Source organism: Passer montanus, unplaced genomic scaffold (genome assembly GCF_014805655.1).
Source record: "Passer montanus isolate IOZ18808 unplaced genomic scaffold, ASM1480565v1 scaffold11, whole genome shotgun sequence".
NCBI classification, from domain to species: Eukaryota; Metazoa; Chordata; class Aves; order Passeriformes; family Passeridae; genus Passer; species Passer montanus.
In genome coordinates this window covers 11,770,601-11,787,095 of record NW_024357613.1, presented here as the reverse complement: position 1 = coordinate 11,787,095, position 16,495 = coordinate 11,770,601, and the positions used below count along the sequence as shown (strand labels likewise).

Below are 16,495 nucleotides of genomic sequence, written 5' to 3'. Positions count from 1 at the left end.
GTATTAAGGTACATATAGGGTATGCACGTGTCTTTATACATATCTATATTTACACACGCCTGCATACAGCCATAGCTGCAGACGTGCACACACAGGGTTTGTGTGTGCCGGGACACTCACACCTCCACTGCTGTGCCTCCACAGCCGTGTCTCTGGAGTGTATGCAGCCGTGTAAGTTTTGCGCGCACACTGCCCCATCTATCCCGCACAAAGCCCGTCTCCCTGTGCTCCGTGTGTAAATTCACACCCCCGCCTGCTCTCCCGGCAGCCGGGCCGGGCCGCGTCCCCATGGCAACGCCCGGGGCTGGCGCTCGGCCGGACGCGGGGCCCGCGGCCCGGGAGCTTCGGCTTCGGGACGGGCTGCGCGGCAGGCGGGGGCTCGGGCCGCAGGGAGCCTCGCTGAAGTGAGTGCAACCCGGTGAAGTGTGCTTGGCCAGCATGTCCGGCGAGCTGACCCAAAGTGTCATCAAGAGAATAGTCCGCCAGGTGGGCCTGGAGTGCGCTGCCCAGGGACAAAGCCTCTCGGAAACCTTGGTGGCCTTCGTGGTAAGCGCGAAAGGAAGCGTTCAGGGGCTGGCGGCAGCTGAGGCTGTCAGGGGTGACCTGAGCCTGGTTTCCAATTGCCTGCACTGAAGTATTTTTAAGGGGCACTCAGCCCCAGTATTGGGTCCTAAAAACCTGCGAAAGAACTTTATTCCCCTGAAATCTTATGTGAATATAATGCTCGAAGAAGGCTGCAGGTCCTGAGTCCCGCAAACTCTCTGAACTCCAACTCGCAGCTTTCTTCTGCAGGCAGATAAAACATTGCTTTCTTTCAGAAGTGAAAAGAAGTGTTGCCACGTTTTAATAACGTTTCTTCACACTTTCATAAATGAGCCTGTGATGCATAGGTGAATGTTTAATGCAGCAGCTATATTTATTCTTCGATTTATTCTTCTTTATTCTTCGATTTATTCTTCTTTTATTCTTCAATGTTCACCTCCTCCCTCTCTTGTGATGGATAATTTTGTTTGTTTCTCTGCTCAGACAGGGCCAGGTAGTATAAATGGGCTGAATATTTGAAGGAATGGGCTTTGATCCCATTTAAAGTGAAAATTTAATGGAATCAGTATCAGTATTGTCCTTGGTAGACAACTGTAAGTATCCTAAAAACATTTTAGATTTTGGCATCTCTTAGGAGACGCAGCACTGCTGCAGAATATAGTCTGGATGCACCTGCAAAGCTGTGTCTGAAGAAAGATGGGCTAGATTCCTTCTTTATTGATGATCAGCTCTTGATAAACTTGTATATAAATGTAAATGCTTCACAGCAGTACTGTTAATGTGCTATTTTTTCCTCTAAAGGTGACACTGCAGCTTTAGAAAAAAGATTGGGCTCAAAAGCGGTATTAATCAATTAAGCAGGAAAATTTTAATGAGTAAAATATTCATACAAGTGGCTGGCAAGATACCTAGCACCAATTGAAAACATAGATTTATTTTCCTGCATGTAGAACACTATGTTTTTTTATTCAAATGGTAAATGTTTATGTTAATGCATATAGCACCAACTTAGAAGTTTATAAACAACTATGATGGATTTTCAAACAATGTTACTTAGGAAATTATTTTTCCAAGTAATTTTTAAAGGAGCTATATTTAAATATTTGTATCACATATTTTTTTTTTCATTTGGCCCTGAGAACTGAGATTGAAACTGGTGAGATGTGAAATGAAGTAATTTTGTTTCATTATCAAAGACTGAAATGGATAAAAAAGAATACTAAAGAAATATTGAATGCATCTGAGATTTTTCAGAAAAAAAAGTGAGTTGCAAGATGATATTTTGTGATGTAAATTAGTATCTTTCTTTTGGCAATCTCTAGGTGAAAGCTGTTGTTTTAGATCCAAGAAATGATTTTAATATGGATCGAATCCTTACAGAAAATGATATGCAGGATCTCCTCCAGGTAATTCTGACATGATGCTGAGAGTCACTACTTATCTAAGACTATAGCATTATTTGCTACCTTTTCCTGTAACTAAAATTACATGAACACTTTCAAAATTTTAGTGCTGCTTTATTCTCATGGCTTTGTAGCTAAAGGCTGGATTATGTTTCCATAAACAAATGCCTTAGAAAAGCTTTTTATGGAGAAAATGGTAGTGAGGGGGCTCTACAGCTGTTGTGAAACCTTCAGTAGATCACTGTCAGTTCAGATGTTTCCCCAGAGATGAGAAAAAACTCACTTCTCTGACTCTCTTTTTAGCTCTGTGTTACCAGACTGCTTGACACAACAAACCCATCCCTAAGCACAATTAAGATGCAAGTTTACTTTGATATGAACTATGCAAACCGAGGTAATTTCAAATATGTTTTCATAGAAGTTGATGCTGTGTTTACAATTTAAGAATAGTAATTATTGTTAAATGAATCCTGGCCGTAAACAAAATGAAAATCCCAGGAGAAATTTACTGTACAGGAGTCTGATGTTTCAGTATGGATATAGTAGGGTAAAGTGTACATTAGATTAGAGAGTACACTCTTCTCATGCTGAGAGATTTACTGAATATATTGATTTTATTAGGTTGCTTGAGGACACACTTTCAGGTTCAGTGGTTAGCTGCCTTCAGCAAGAAAAGCTTGCACCTGCACCTGTGTGCCCGAAGGCACTCAGAACTCAGTATTTTATCAATATCCCTAACTCCATTAGATTTGAGTAATCTTAAACAGTCAGTTACAGCTTAGCTGAGTATGTTTTTGTCTCATCAGTAGTAATTTCATATGGTCTGAGAATGAGAATGTGAAAATAAAACGAGATGGGGAAAATGCCTCTGCTGTAATTGTAATTCCTGATCTCAAAGGGACAGTGGAGGCTGGCTGGGAAATAGAAGACACAGAAGAAGAATAGACGTGAAAAATGCATTTCTCTGTGGGGAGAAAATGAAAATGTTTTCCTGTTAGCATGGATTAAAACCAAAAATTAGCAACTGGGAGCTGCTCTTAAATCCTCTGAACTGTATAAGCTCAGTAACTCCAGCAAGTTTTTGAGATCCTGAGTAGTATTCAGACTTAAGCATGTAACTTCAGATGTGTTTGGAATATGTGTGTGTGTAAGTTAAGTCCTCCTGCAGTCAGAGGAGTCCAGAGAGCCAGAGACTTGCTGTCTAGTTTGGCCTGAGCGGTTCTCAGGACTCTACTGACTGATGTTAATTATGCTAATTTTATTAATGTTAAACTCTGCTGTTTTTAATTCTAATGGTGTGGTACTATGAACTATCTCTTCCACGGACCTGTGCTTCAGAAACCTTAAGTTGATGTGACTGTGGAAATGAATTGCACCCTCTGTATGAGCCAAATTTCAAAGGATTTAGATAGCACTTTCTAAGTGTCCTTCTTTCCTAGATGAATTACTGAGTGAACAGGAGCGTGTTCTGGAAGGAAAACTGGCTCCTATAGTTAGAGCCATCACAGAGAGTGGTCCACGTGCACAAGAAGAAATGGACAATGTGTATCAAAATATTGTTACCTATGTGCTGCTGAGATCTGGCCTGGGATCCCCAACAGATATTGAGGCAGTCAGGGAGGTAACAGGTCAGTAAACTCCTAGCTGTGAAACTGGGCTTTCTTCTTGAAAAAATAAAATTTCACCTTCTCTTTGCTGATATTTAGATACAAACGTGGTAAACTGTGATGAATGCTTGCTATCCAAACTGTCACTGCTTAGCCTTGAAGTGTAAATTTCCCATAGATTTCCTGCTTTTTGCATTTGTTCAGGAGAGGCTATTTTTGCTTATTGATTTTCTTTTCTGTTCCCTCATATTGAGGGTTTTCTTGCACTTTGTAATGCTTACAGCTGCCTTGCAGAGTGTATTTCCCCAGACAGAGATGATTACTTTCATCTCACTCAGTAAGAAGGACAGAGAACAACAGCTGAAAGATCTTGCCATGCTAGTGACAGGAATTCGTTTGTACAACAAGCAGTGCCAGAAAGGAGGAAGCTGCATTGATGACTGTAAGTACACAACTGCATTTGAGCTGGGTATTCCCAATTCATTCTGCCTGGACTTCTTCACTGGAGCTGCTCCAATAATTTCCCATCTCAGGGAGGCATGTTATTGTTATTATTGGTATTTTACAAATTAGGAAACTAAGAATGGAAAATGGTGCAGATTCTCTCAGGAAACCCATGTCAGTTGTAGCAACAGAGTTGCATCTACTATAAAGCAAGTTTTCTCACATTCCTTGACTTGACTGTGGTATTTCCATACCTGTAATTCTAAATATTTGCAACAGCCTAAACAGTGAGATAGGGTGGTTTAATCCGTTTTGCAAGTATTTGGAAATGCATGAATATAAGAACAAAATGTAGAAATCAAAATTTAATTGGAGGACCATTATGTTCAAATACTGCACTTTAACCATGTGATAATGATTTCATTAATTGTTTTTATACATATTTCATATTTATTCCATGTGGATAGTGCCAGGCATCCTGAGCGAAGCCATTCCCTCAGCTACACAGACTCTGGATGAACGTCTGAACTCCTGCCAGCTGCTGGCCCATCGCTACACAGCCCTGCTGGAATCCATGCAGGAAAACCCCCAGAGGTTCTCCCAGCTTAGGTTTCTTAAATTGAAAGAAGCACTATTCAATGTGAGACAGTATGAAGCCTTCCTTTGCATCCTTCAGGTGAGATGTCATACCCTGTGGACTTCTATTGCAGATGGAATGTCTTCAAGTTACCTACTTGCACAGGATAGAAATAAAAGAAAAAATATTTGGAAAGAAATAAAACAAAATAAAACATATCTTTAGATAAAGAACCATAGATTGTTTAGGTTTGAAAATATCTTTAAAACCATCGAGTCCAATCATTAACCTATTAGCCTGGCACTGCCAAGTCCACCATTAAAAGTTGTTTGCATACTGATTCTCTGCCCCAAAAGGCATGAGAGAAAAAAATCTCCCTGATCAATCCATAAATCATCTCAGTTTTAGTCTGCAGACACTCCCAAAATATATGGAGTCATCAAAAGTCTTTGAAGAATACAATTTAAATTCTTGTTGTGTTAATGAAGAGCTTTTAATTTGTCTTTTGAGAAACTGCAGGTTTTATTAGTCTTTCCTGTATAAGGCATTGAAAACATTTTTTATTCTCTTCATTGGGAAAATGTAGAGGATTTTCTGTAAAAATTGGTAGTTTATATGTGACTGAAATGCCTGAACACCTGAACATTTAAGGAAAAATGTATTTTGTGGATAGCTAGAGTACATTTCATTCCCTAAAACAATTGTTCTGAAAATAGTTGAATGAAGAGGCCCAGGTAAATACTTATTACTAAATCCTTGATTTTTGAGCTATGATATGTTTTACCTGATATTCTCTTTCCAGTCTGATGCAATTACAAGTGCTCAAGAAGTTGAATCATTGGGTGTTCAGTTTGAAGCAGCAATGATGGTATTGAAAAACACAGTGCAGAATAAGACTTCCATAGAGTCCAGAGAAGTTTTTGTGAGTATTATGAGTAGAAAACCCATTACTTCTTTAGTAGAAAACATTATTAAAGTGTGTGTTTTTAAATAGTTTATGTTTAGCAAGAGGGTACAAATTTTCTCTCTAGTACAATATCATCTGTGATTTTTGAAGGGGCAACTAAAAGACTTCCTCTTAAGGTAAGAAAAATGTAAGGTACAAAAAGGGAGCAAAGGAATTAAATGGTATTTTACTGTAAGTGTCTTGAGTTGTCATTATTTGTAGATTTCATTTTGTGTGTGTGTATATACTCTTTCCTGTTCCTTGCAGAAACTGTAAGAACATAATGATTGCAGAAAACAGCCCAACAGAGTATGATTCTTTTAAAGTTCCCTCACATAGCAATCCCTGTAATTACAGTATGAGTCATTGATGTAATTTTTCTGAAGAAACTGGGTTTCTGTGATGGGAGTGTCAGCCTCTTTTCCCTCCCAATGGCTTGTGAACCTATTGGCAAGTTTCAGTCACATTTGTCAGAGTCCAAAGATATCAAAATATGTCATTTTATGCAAGTTTTATGGGAAAAAAAATTAGCAACACACAATTAGAGCCTTACCAAGATCAGGTCTGAAATGGGGTTTATGCACTCTCTGGCCAGTGAGCAGCCACTGAAGGATTGATATTCTGTACTGTTGCACCCTTGGTTGGGAGCTGCAGGACATGGGAAGGAGGTAGTAGGGGGAAGGGGAATGAGTGCTGGGAACTACAGGTATTATGAGGGAGGCTGCTTAATGAGCCTGTGAAAACCTGGGATTATTATGCTGGCATGTTATAAAGGAAACAGGAGAGAAATATGCTAAAAACAGCTTCATTTTTGCTTTTCTTGTAAGAGCTCATTATTTTGTGTGATTTGATTATCATTCCAATTCCTTGTGGTTAGCTGCTGCACCAGCATGCCGTTTCATGTATGATTTAGGTTATTTTTTTAACATTCTAAGCTAATTTTAAAAAGCAAAATAAAGTCTCCTGTGGAGGAAGAGGAAGATCATGACCCCCACCTACTCAGAGTATTTTTTACACTTCCCGTAAGAGCATCCAAGCTGGAAACTCATGGGAAAAGCACTTTGAGTGATCCAAGCTTCAATTTATGTATGCTTTTGATTTTATAAACCAGATGTTCTCATTTGGAGAACATTTTCCCCTTTTGTCCAGCTACGCAAAGCAGTTTTTCCTCTTCTATATCTTTGTGGGGCTTGAGTGACTGATATACCTTACCCTTTTCCCTAAAAGCTGTCTATTGTTTCCTGGATTTTTTTTTCTCTTCTTGTTGGTTAGTTGTTTTGTCTTCTCTGCTGAAGACAGAATGTATAATGCCTCTTGACTTCAGATCCTTTTCAGGTAGAGATTTTTCGATTAACACACCATTTAAATAACTTCTTGTCTTTGGCTTGTTGCTGACAAGCTAGATCCTCTACAAAGGTAGAGAAGCAGGGCATTCTGTCTTTTAAAAAGCATAGGATAAGTCCTATATTTGTAGCAACATTTGTTTTAGGAAAAATAGTACATTTCATTAATAGTTTTTGCTTATTCTATTAAGAATGTTTTTGATCTTCCTTTAGGTTCTTCCATTTTTGTAACTGTAACATTTCCACAGCATTAGCAATGCTGATGAATTCCAGAGCTGGCTCTGTTGGCTGCTCTTATGATAATGTTGTTACCATGCATAAAATGTGTGGTTAAGTGTACATTTCAGATTGGATGAATCTCTTCCTGTAAATGCTCTCTGTGTGTTTAGATGTAACAGGACCCATTTTATGTCACTGTCATGTGTACATTTCAGCTTGGATGAATCTCTTCCTGTAAATGCTCTCTGTGTAACAGGGCCCATTTTATGTCACTGTCATTGTCACTGAAAACAGCATTGATACTTAAAGCTTATAGGCTGCTTCTTTATGTGCCTACACCTGTATGCCAACAGCATGTCAGTGCTGGGAAGGGCAGCCTCCAGTTTTGCCCTGAGCCCTGGACCACTCTGAAGAGGCCTGCCCCCCTTCCATTTGACACACATGATGGCCTGGGGGCCGTGGTACCAAGTCACTCTGGAGCAGGGCAGACAAAATAACAAAACCTGGTAGTTTGTTTATAGGTGTGGGTTTGCCTGCTTTAGTAATTAATCAGGTGTGTTCCTTCTGGTTCTTACTCCTGTATACCATCTTTTCAGTTATAAAACTGTATTGTCATTTGGAAAATTCAAAGCATGGTCACACAGTGCATTTATTTGAGAAAGGCTCTGGAGTAAAATATAGAAAAATACAACTCTTGCCTGTAGGTTGACATGCTGGACTTGCTTTAGGCATATGTGATGGAAGCTCTTCTTAGAGTGTCCCCGAGTTCCCCTGGAATTTCTGGTTGCTGAAGGCCTTGGAGATCAGCTTTCCTTTGTTCATATCTACATTTCAAATAATTTTCTTTATGTTCCAGCCTCTGTTTATGGAACTTTCTAAGCTTTGGACTGGCTTTCAGGATGAAATGCTACTGGTAACCTTCCTCACAAATATGGCTGACAATCTGCAACAATTCTTGGAAATCCAATCACAGCTTTTTCCAGAGGAAATGCTAACATCTCTTCTGGAAGGAGTTACTGTGAAAAGTGATGTGGAAAGGATAAAAGAAACCATGGGTATGGAAAGTTGAAATTTTTAAATTTTCCTTAATTTTCCAAGATTTTGTAGTTTGAATTTTCTTTACAATGGGTGCTTTACAGAAGGTGTTATATATTGATTTTTTAATACTCAGAATTTGCACAGTAAATTAAAACAAGCCTTGTAGGGTGTAGATTTACATTTTCATGTAGTGTTGCTTGTGATTCTATTTTTACATATTAAAATAGACCTTCTAGATACAAGTATACCTTACAAAAATGGCAGAAGGATCTGAGAATATTTATATTTTTTGTAATTTTTTTAAAGTGTATTCATGTATTTTTATACCTTCCAGAACTTTGGAAATTGAGGGGTAGAGTACAAACAAAATAATTTAATGGGGCTTTGGTTACCAGAAGAGTTTGTTTGTAAGATGGTATTCCTAGGAACCAAGTTTTATGCCAGGGAGTTTGTAATGCATGTGTGGGTGAAAACAAAATCAAATAATAAAATATTATCTTCCTGTTGTTGTCCCATGTTTTCAAAGAAAACTAATGCTACTAAAGAAGGTTCTTGCAGAACTGATTTTCAGTAGGTTCTCTTTCAAGGCAGGACTAAACTTTGGCTTTTGGGATCTGGGCACTGAAGGTCATCCTGTGAAAACCAGAGTTATCTGGTCATCCTGTAATATTATTAGCTTTTAGTCATCTGATGTTTTAATATTGAAGTCCTTCCTTTGTTTTATCTTTTCTTAGGAACCAGAGTGAATGTTTCTGATTTCACAAACCAAGAATGGCTTTTTCCAGAGACTACTGATAATTTTGATCAGTTGCTGATCCAGTACCATGGTTTCTGTGCACATTCAATTGGTGTGAAAGGTATCACCCTACCAGGTATGCTTTGTAGTTAGGTATTTTTCATACTGTATACACATACACAAGGATTAGGAAAAATGTAAAGGCATTCTGAATGCATCCTCTTACTCCAGTCAAAACTGGAATACTGTTTTTCTACATTTTCAATTTTCACCCCAGATAACTTATTTCCCTTGTTAAAGTATCTTTTTTTTTTTTAAATACACAAATAAACTGCCCTTAGTAGAAGCAGGACGGGTTGAGGAGGAAGCAGGGGCAGAAACAAGATGGGATGGATAAATGTTTCTTCCTGCTTTGTGTGTGTCTGTATAACCTACACTGCAGCTGAATACAGGTTTGGTTACTGTTGTTAATGTGCAGTAATGCAGGCAGAGGGAAAGGGCCATTCCTTCTGTTTTGTGCATCCATATGTTGCAAACATAGCCTTTCATGCCTACCTCATATGTATTTTTAAATAGTCATGACAAAAGTACTAAAAATCTTTCCTGAAAAGAATGCAAAAGTGCACTTAAGTCAACTAATTGTAGGAATTTTTGGCCTCTCTATGCTCATTTGTCTTGAAAGTTAGCCTTATTTCAGCTATCCTAGTTCATGTTTTCCATCTCCCTGTCCTTTCTAGAACCTGTCCATATAGAATTTATTTAAACCTATGGGAGTTTGGAAGGAAAATGTGGCCATTTACTTGTCAGTATTAAAGAACAGATATTTTTATGGCAATGTAATTTACTTACACTTACTTAGTATTGCACATGAGAACAGCTGTCCTTAGTTGGTTTGAAGGTCTCTGTAGCCCTGTATCTGATTACTGCACATGGACAGTCATGAACACTTTAAAATGATGAGAATTCAAGTCAGAGTGATCTTTCCTTAATTATATCCTTTCTTGTTCTAGCAGTTGGTGGTTATGGGATTTCCTCTGATTAATGTTGAGTCTGTAACCTTCTGTTGAATAATCCTTCAAAAAGGTTTTTCATTTATCTAATTGATTTTGGAATCCATCTAGAGTTTGTCATGGAATGTTCTTATTCTCAAGAGCCCCACAATTATAATTATATATGCTGTGAACAGGTACCTCTTTTTGAGATGGTTTTAAGCTCTGGCTTGATAATTTCAACAAAGATAGTCCTTCTGTTAGGAAAATTACTAAATAGTAATTTTATATTGCACACAATTCATGGTTTTATAACCCCCTATCATATTATTTCTTTTTTTTCTTTTTAATGCTGAGGAGGCTTTCTTCTTTAACCCCTCCTTCTATGAAAGGTATCACAAGCCTTTGATCACCCCTAGCTCCCTCTTACTTGCTCCGTTGTGTTGGAACAAAATGTATTATTACAAATATTATTACAGTTTGTTATATTGATTTTCTTCTCTTCCTCTGTTTGCATACTAATAATTCCTTATTTGACTGAGTATGTTCAAGGCTCTGTCTATGAGGGTTCTGGTCTTTCTTGGGCAATGACATCTGAAGCCCAACCTGCCACTGTCCTTGAAATCAGTTTGTGTTTTCCTATATAAGTTATTTGGCCTTTATTGACACTTCATTTTCTCTGTTAATTTGTTGTTCTGCTTCCCAGCTGCTTTATCTGCTTCTTCAGTTCATGTCAGTGTTATGCCCTGTGGTATAAATGCACTTCTGATCTGCAATCAGACATTTGCTGGAGATTTTAGGGGAAACATCAGAGGGTAAAGACTGGTTTCTTATGCCTTTGCTATATGTGTTTTATCTATTGTTTTTCTGAGACAGGCACCTAAGGCATGCTGGATGTGAACTGATCAAAAGCAATTTTACTGACCTAACAAAATGGAGTTTTCTGTATTTTAAAAAAGCTTGCTTTTAAGGGTTTATACTGAGTTCAGAAATTAAGGAAGTGAAACTAACTTGAGGAAAACACAGAATCTTGATTACAAATATCTTTTGTGTTGGATATCTTACTGTTCACTGTTTTAATTTGTGGGGCTTATTTTGGGTTGGTTTTTCTTCTCATTTTTAGGAAATCCTGCTATTGGAATTTTGAAGCACAAGGAGAAATACTATGTTTTCAGTTCAAAAGAAGCTGCATACAGCTTTGCTGAAGATCCAGATAAGTTCATTCAATTGAATATAGAAAAAGCAAAAAAATATGCAGAGCTAATTCAACTGCTTGAGCTCCATCATCAGTTTGAATACCTTGTTCCACATGCACAGGTACACACTGCCCATGCCTCTTGCTAAACAGCTGCTGGGTCACTGGTTGGTCTGTCCTTTCTAAAAGAGAACAGATGATACCTATCTTTAGGAAAGAAGTAAAATCCTCTGCCTGTCTGAAGGTCCATCTTTTCCAGGTCTTCAGAGTGTTGAAGAAATGTTTCTGCTTAGTGACATTCTCACCTTATCTATTCATAGGAGAATATGTAAATCCAAAGCATTCTGGCAGTGATAAAAGCTGCTAGTCAACAGCCTAGGCAGGTCTTGTGTCTGATGTTTCTTTTCCTCATTTTTGCAAAAGTAGCTTAAAGGACCAGTGAATAAATGCAACAAAAGATATGTCAGATATCCCATTAACTGGAGCTTTAGCTTAGCAGTCCATCCATGTGTGCTGGATGAGGGTGTAGTGATATCTGGGGACAGGAGTTATGGAACATATTAAAAAACAAAAGGAGAGTCATCAATAATGAATGTGATGGTGTTATTCTGTGAAATTCAAAGACTTGATTTGGATTTATAGACAACATTCTCTGTGATCCACTTGTGAATTTTAGATCCCTAGCAGTGGAAAGAATGTAGTCTTGAACTGGCCCTTGGTTTGAAACATAGTTTATATCCCACTTATGGCAGAGATCTGTGCACTTCTCCCAGTTATAATTTGTGATTTTTACTCCATTCATGAAGACAAACTGGGATGCCTGCATCATAAAGTACTGGTAGTGAAGGGACCCATTTTTTCTAAAATCCAACAATTAAGCACTCACTAGGTAGACAGGAGCCTGCAACTCAGCTGTGGCCTCTGCCTCAAAGGTTTTGTGTCAGAAATTAAATCCATCAGGTACTTAGTGTTTTCCTTTTAGTGGGGGCATGGGGAACAAAAACATTGTTGAATGTAAAAATCATTATCCACTTGTAGTTTGCAGGTCTCTATTTGCTTTTAAAAAGTACCATACCCATGTGCTGTTTCTGTGTATTCTTCTCAATGCCTTGCTTGGCTTTGGTTGTTTCATTTCATCCAGGCCAGAAAGGCAAGCAGAAGTTCGATGAAACCACCCCCAAAACGTGAGACTGGTACTCAAACTGATACTCATATCTTGCCTCCAACTATTGTGAGATCCTATGAATGGAATGAATGGGAACTGAGAAGAAAAGCTATAAAATTGGTTTGTACTGTTATTACCAGATTTTCATTGTTGGATATAACAAATTTGAGAATAAATTATTCTTAACTTTTGTTCCTTGAAACATAAATGTAACCTTTTATTCAAAGACATACCCTTCATTACAACTGGTTCAGTTTTTTTTTCTAGATATTCTCTCTCCCTATATTTAGACTTCTTCTTTCACTTCTTCCATATTTTTCCCTGCTTTTTTGAGCAGTGCTTCCACTGTATCTATTAATTTCAAATTTTTCAGTTGCCTTCTTTATGTGGTAAGAGTTTGTTGTTTTGAATTTACTTGCATTGAATATTAAGGTTATTTTGCATTCAAACCAATTTAATTGGTTGAAGATACTACTATATAATTTCTTTGTGAGAAAAAGCCAGAGCAAATGTTTGTCATCCTACCAGGATTTTCTGATAGTATGACAAACATACATGGATTGGAAATCACAGTCTGTCCATAGAAGGTTGACCACATAAGTACATAAAAACTGTTAAATTAACAGTAAATGTGTCAGAAGCTTCTTTCTAGGGTTTGCCAGCACATGTAGTTGTCAAGGTATAGCACCTGATTTTCAGAATTCAATCAAAATTAACGTCTTGTGAGTACAGGAATATTGCAGTTAACAATATCAACTGAACATATAATACTAAAGGGTTTTATTTTCTTCTGAGAACAGATGCACTGTGGAGGCCTGTGGTCTACTGGGCAGCCTATTTCCTTTCTGTTTTCCTTTTTGCCATGAAATCTCTAACATTATGAAAGGAAACCAAATTTTGGACTGCGGAGTCTTGCCAGTGTTGCTAGCTCATAAGGATTCTAAGAAATAGTTGTTACTGAGGTATATAAAGAAGCCAAATAAATTTACAAGAAACCTAGTTAAAAGCCTCTTTTGCTTCTGAAAAGGACAAAGGTCATAAATAAACAAGATGTGGTCAGTGGCTCTTCAGCATAAGCAAAAGTGGATATTTTCCAATATCTGGTCATGAAGATCATTCCCAAAAATTTGTAGCTTGTTAGTTTGAAATATTTGGAGAATATACTTTGAAGTAATAAGGGTGTTTTAGCCTCAGATGTCCAAATGTGAGATTAGTGATGTGGCACTGAAAGAAAAAATCCCAGATGCATGCAAAAGTGCTTTGACTATGCTAATTTGTAATATAGAGGTGATAAAACATTTAACAACAAAGTGATAAAATAACAGAAATAGTTTACTAGTGCATCATTGAATTTGATTCTTCAGGAAAACATCAGACATATTTGTGGGTTTTGTTAGAGGATGAGCTCACATGCCTTTGGTGTTTTTTGTGTTGTTCATACTTAGCCAAAAAACTTGTAGTGGTATGAAATATTAAACTATTACTTTGTTAGAAAACCTATATGCTGCTAGAAGTAAAATTTTTAGCTCACATTTGTTTCTCTGTGCAAGCATAGTTCCTTGTAATAGCATACATTCTGTCATTAAAACCCTCAGAAAGAAAAAAGATGTAATATACTGTCTTTCTTCCCATGCTATCTCTTCTGTAAGTTCCTTATTGTTCCTTTTTGTTGGATTCTGCTTGATGACTCTGCATATAAATTTAGTTGTAGATTAAGGTACCAAAATGTGCCTACATTTAGGTGTTTCACCTTCCATTCCAGCAGAGAGAGACCTCAGTGATGGAGGCTGGAGAATATTTTAACTTGCCCTGATACAACATTTAGGACATTTGGCCAGCTGTATCCCTCTCCAGCTTCCACTGAATCCAGTCTTCACTGACTGGACTGGACTCTAGGGACTTACTCACTTACTTGGAGGGGTCTGAATTCCAGCATAAGACTGCATTTTGTGTATTTTGAGGAGAACATTATCATAATTTACAGTGTTTTACATTGTTGATGACACAGAAGGCTCAGTGGAATAAGGAACATTTTTTTGTTTCAAGTGCTGGCTTTGGAATATTAACACCTTGTGAGAAATAGTTTTGTTGTTGTATCTATGGCAATTTCTGTGAATAACCAGCTTTAGTCATAAATTGCCTTAACTTTTACCCCTTCCAAGGGGTTAGTGAGCAACATGGTATAAGAAGGCATTTTTTCACTTTTATCTGATACTTTGTGTCACCAACCTCTAAACCTCATCATCATTTGTCAGAAACCAGACAAAGACTGGAAGCACTTGCCATAAAAATATTTTATTCTAACAAAACAAAGGTGAAGCATTTAACAAAATTTGAAGGACAATATCCAATGGTATGAAATTATTAAGAGACTAATTTAAAATTGTGTGGGGTACCTAAAGTGCTGTTCAAACATCCTGTTAGATCAGGATTTATGAAATCACAGTCATGTATTGTCAGGAATGTAAAGTGGGCCATGTTCCAGGTTTGTGAAGCCCACGGATGTAAAATAAACATTCCTGAGTATATCCTCGTGCTAAAATGTTCCAAGTTTTACTTAATCTGATTCTTTTTGTGTCTTTAGGCCAACTTGCGCCGCTTGTTAACTCACTCCATGCAGACTGATCTCAGCCACATGAGAAGAGAGAACTTCACCCAAGTTTACCTGCCAAAAGATGCTGGCACCCAGACTAAGCGTGACAACTCAAGCAATGTACCCAAACCCCAGATTTTCTTGAAAGGTCTCCGAGGAGGATCATCTTCCACTACTCATATGGTCACAGTAGACTTGACAAGACCACTGGATGAAACTTAAGTGAAATGAGAAACCTGAAGCTGCATCTTGAATGTGTATATAAAATCCCTGAATATATCTGAATTTAGACACAAAAGATTTTGCTATGTCTGTTGATTCCAGGAACAGTTGGTCTATTTCATTTATCTTATCTGTTGGTACTGCTGACTGGCTTTAAGTGACAGAAGTGATAAGCCTGAAGCAGATTTTAAACAGCAGTTTAGAATCAAGATGTTCCCAAGGACTTTCACTTCCAACATTCAAATATGTAGCATTCTGGGATTTTACTGACGTTTTAGTGCAAAACTGCTTGTTGAAATACTGTCTTTAAGTGAAAAAACTTACCCCAGGAAAGTCACTCAAATGTCACAGCTCCAGCCTTAGAGCAGAATTGTTAAGAAGGCAAAACCAACAAAATGAAACCAGTCTGGGTCCTTGGGCCTGTCTGTTTGTGCTGGCATTAACCCAATGAGTGTAGACCAAGGCTGGGAGTTTGAGAAGAGGGCTTCTGTCCTGGGTGGTTCTGGCACCCTTTTAGGTCTCTAAATTTCGTGGCTAAACAGTGTACTGGGGAGCACACTGCAAACCATAGGAACTTGACTGCCAGGGACCATTTTGAAAGCTCTGTTTTGGTTGTGTTTGAAAAACTAAAGCACGACAGAGAAAAGGTTTTTATCTTTATGTCATTGTGGCAAAGAAATATGTGCCACGTCTGATCAATGCAACTGCAGATGGTATTTCTGTTTGTGAAAACCCGAATTATTTGAGCTTCAGGATGAAACATCTTCTCAAATGGAAATGGGGTACTTTAAAACAGAGATTCTTTTGATGACAATAAAGACTTCCTCAAGCTGCTATCTGCACAATATCCAGGTGCACAACTCTGATTGCATAGGGCGTGCTAAGGTTTCTAAATCTCTTTCTTTGTGTGTGTGCATTGTGATGCAGTGTGGTTTCCTGGCTGGTAGCTAGACAAGCTTGTGACAAGGAAGATTCAAGCTGCTGAGTGATTTTTCTGGGGCATTGTGCAGGATAGCATTCTCTTGTTGTTTTCCAAGGTATTTGGCTTCACTTTTAAAAGTTACATAACAGGGACGAATCCCCAAAGCATTATTAAAAAAAAAACAAACAACAAAGGAGCATGAGGGGAGCACTAAGAAAGAACTTTGCTAAATTGTTTTTGACTACGTGATTTTCTCTGTTGGGAAAGTAAACTAATCAGTAGCAGCTAGATGTGCTGCTCCTCCATGTTTTTAAATTATGAGCGGGCACCAGTGATTAGATTTCTTAGTTAAAATATCAATGCAATTACTAGCTGAAGCTCTTTTTTTTTTCCCAGAGAAAAATACTGTTGCTTCTTCATTATTGCTGTGATCTCTCCATATAATCATTATTTGCTTTGAGGCTTTTATGTTATAGTTCTTACCAACAAGCTGGTATTTCAAGAATCCAGAAATACATTTTATTTAAAAGTGAACCGATGACTGAAATTTCAT

General features: G+C 37.8%; 1 protein-coding gene across 1 annotated transcript; it reads left to right on the top strand.

Moving 5' to 3' along the window:
* Window positions 1-326: 326 nt before the first annotated feature.
* Window positions 327-16,445, top strand: CFAP206 (cilia and flagella associated protein 206). Its single transcript, XM_039725584.1, has 12 exons — window positions 327-546; window positions 1,866-1,949; window positions 2,250-2,340; window positions 3,386-3,574; window positions 3,837-3,995; window positions 4,465-4,673; window positions 5,377-5,496; window positions 7,939-8,137; window positions 8,855-8,992; window positions 10,969-11,162; window positions 12,182-12,325; window positions 14,790-16,445. The coding sequence occupies exons 1-12, from the start codon at window positions 439-441 to the stop codon at window positions 15,018-15,020; spliced, it is 1,866 nt and encodes a 621-aa protein (XP_039581518.1). The 5' UTR covers window positions 327-438; the 3' UTR covers window positions 15,021-16,445.
* Window positions 16,446-16,495: the final 50 nt, after the last annotated feature.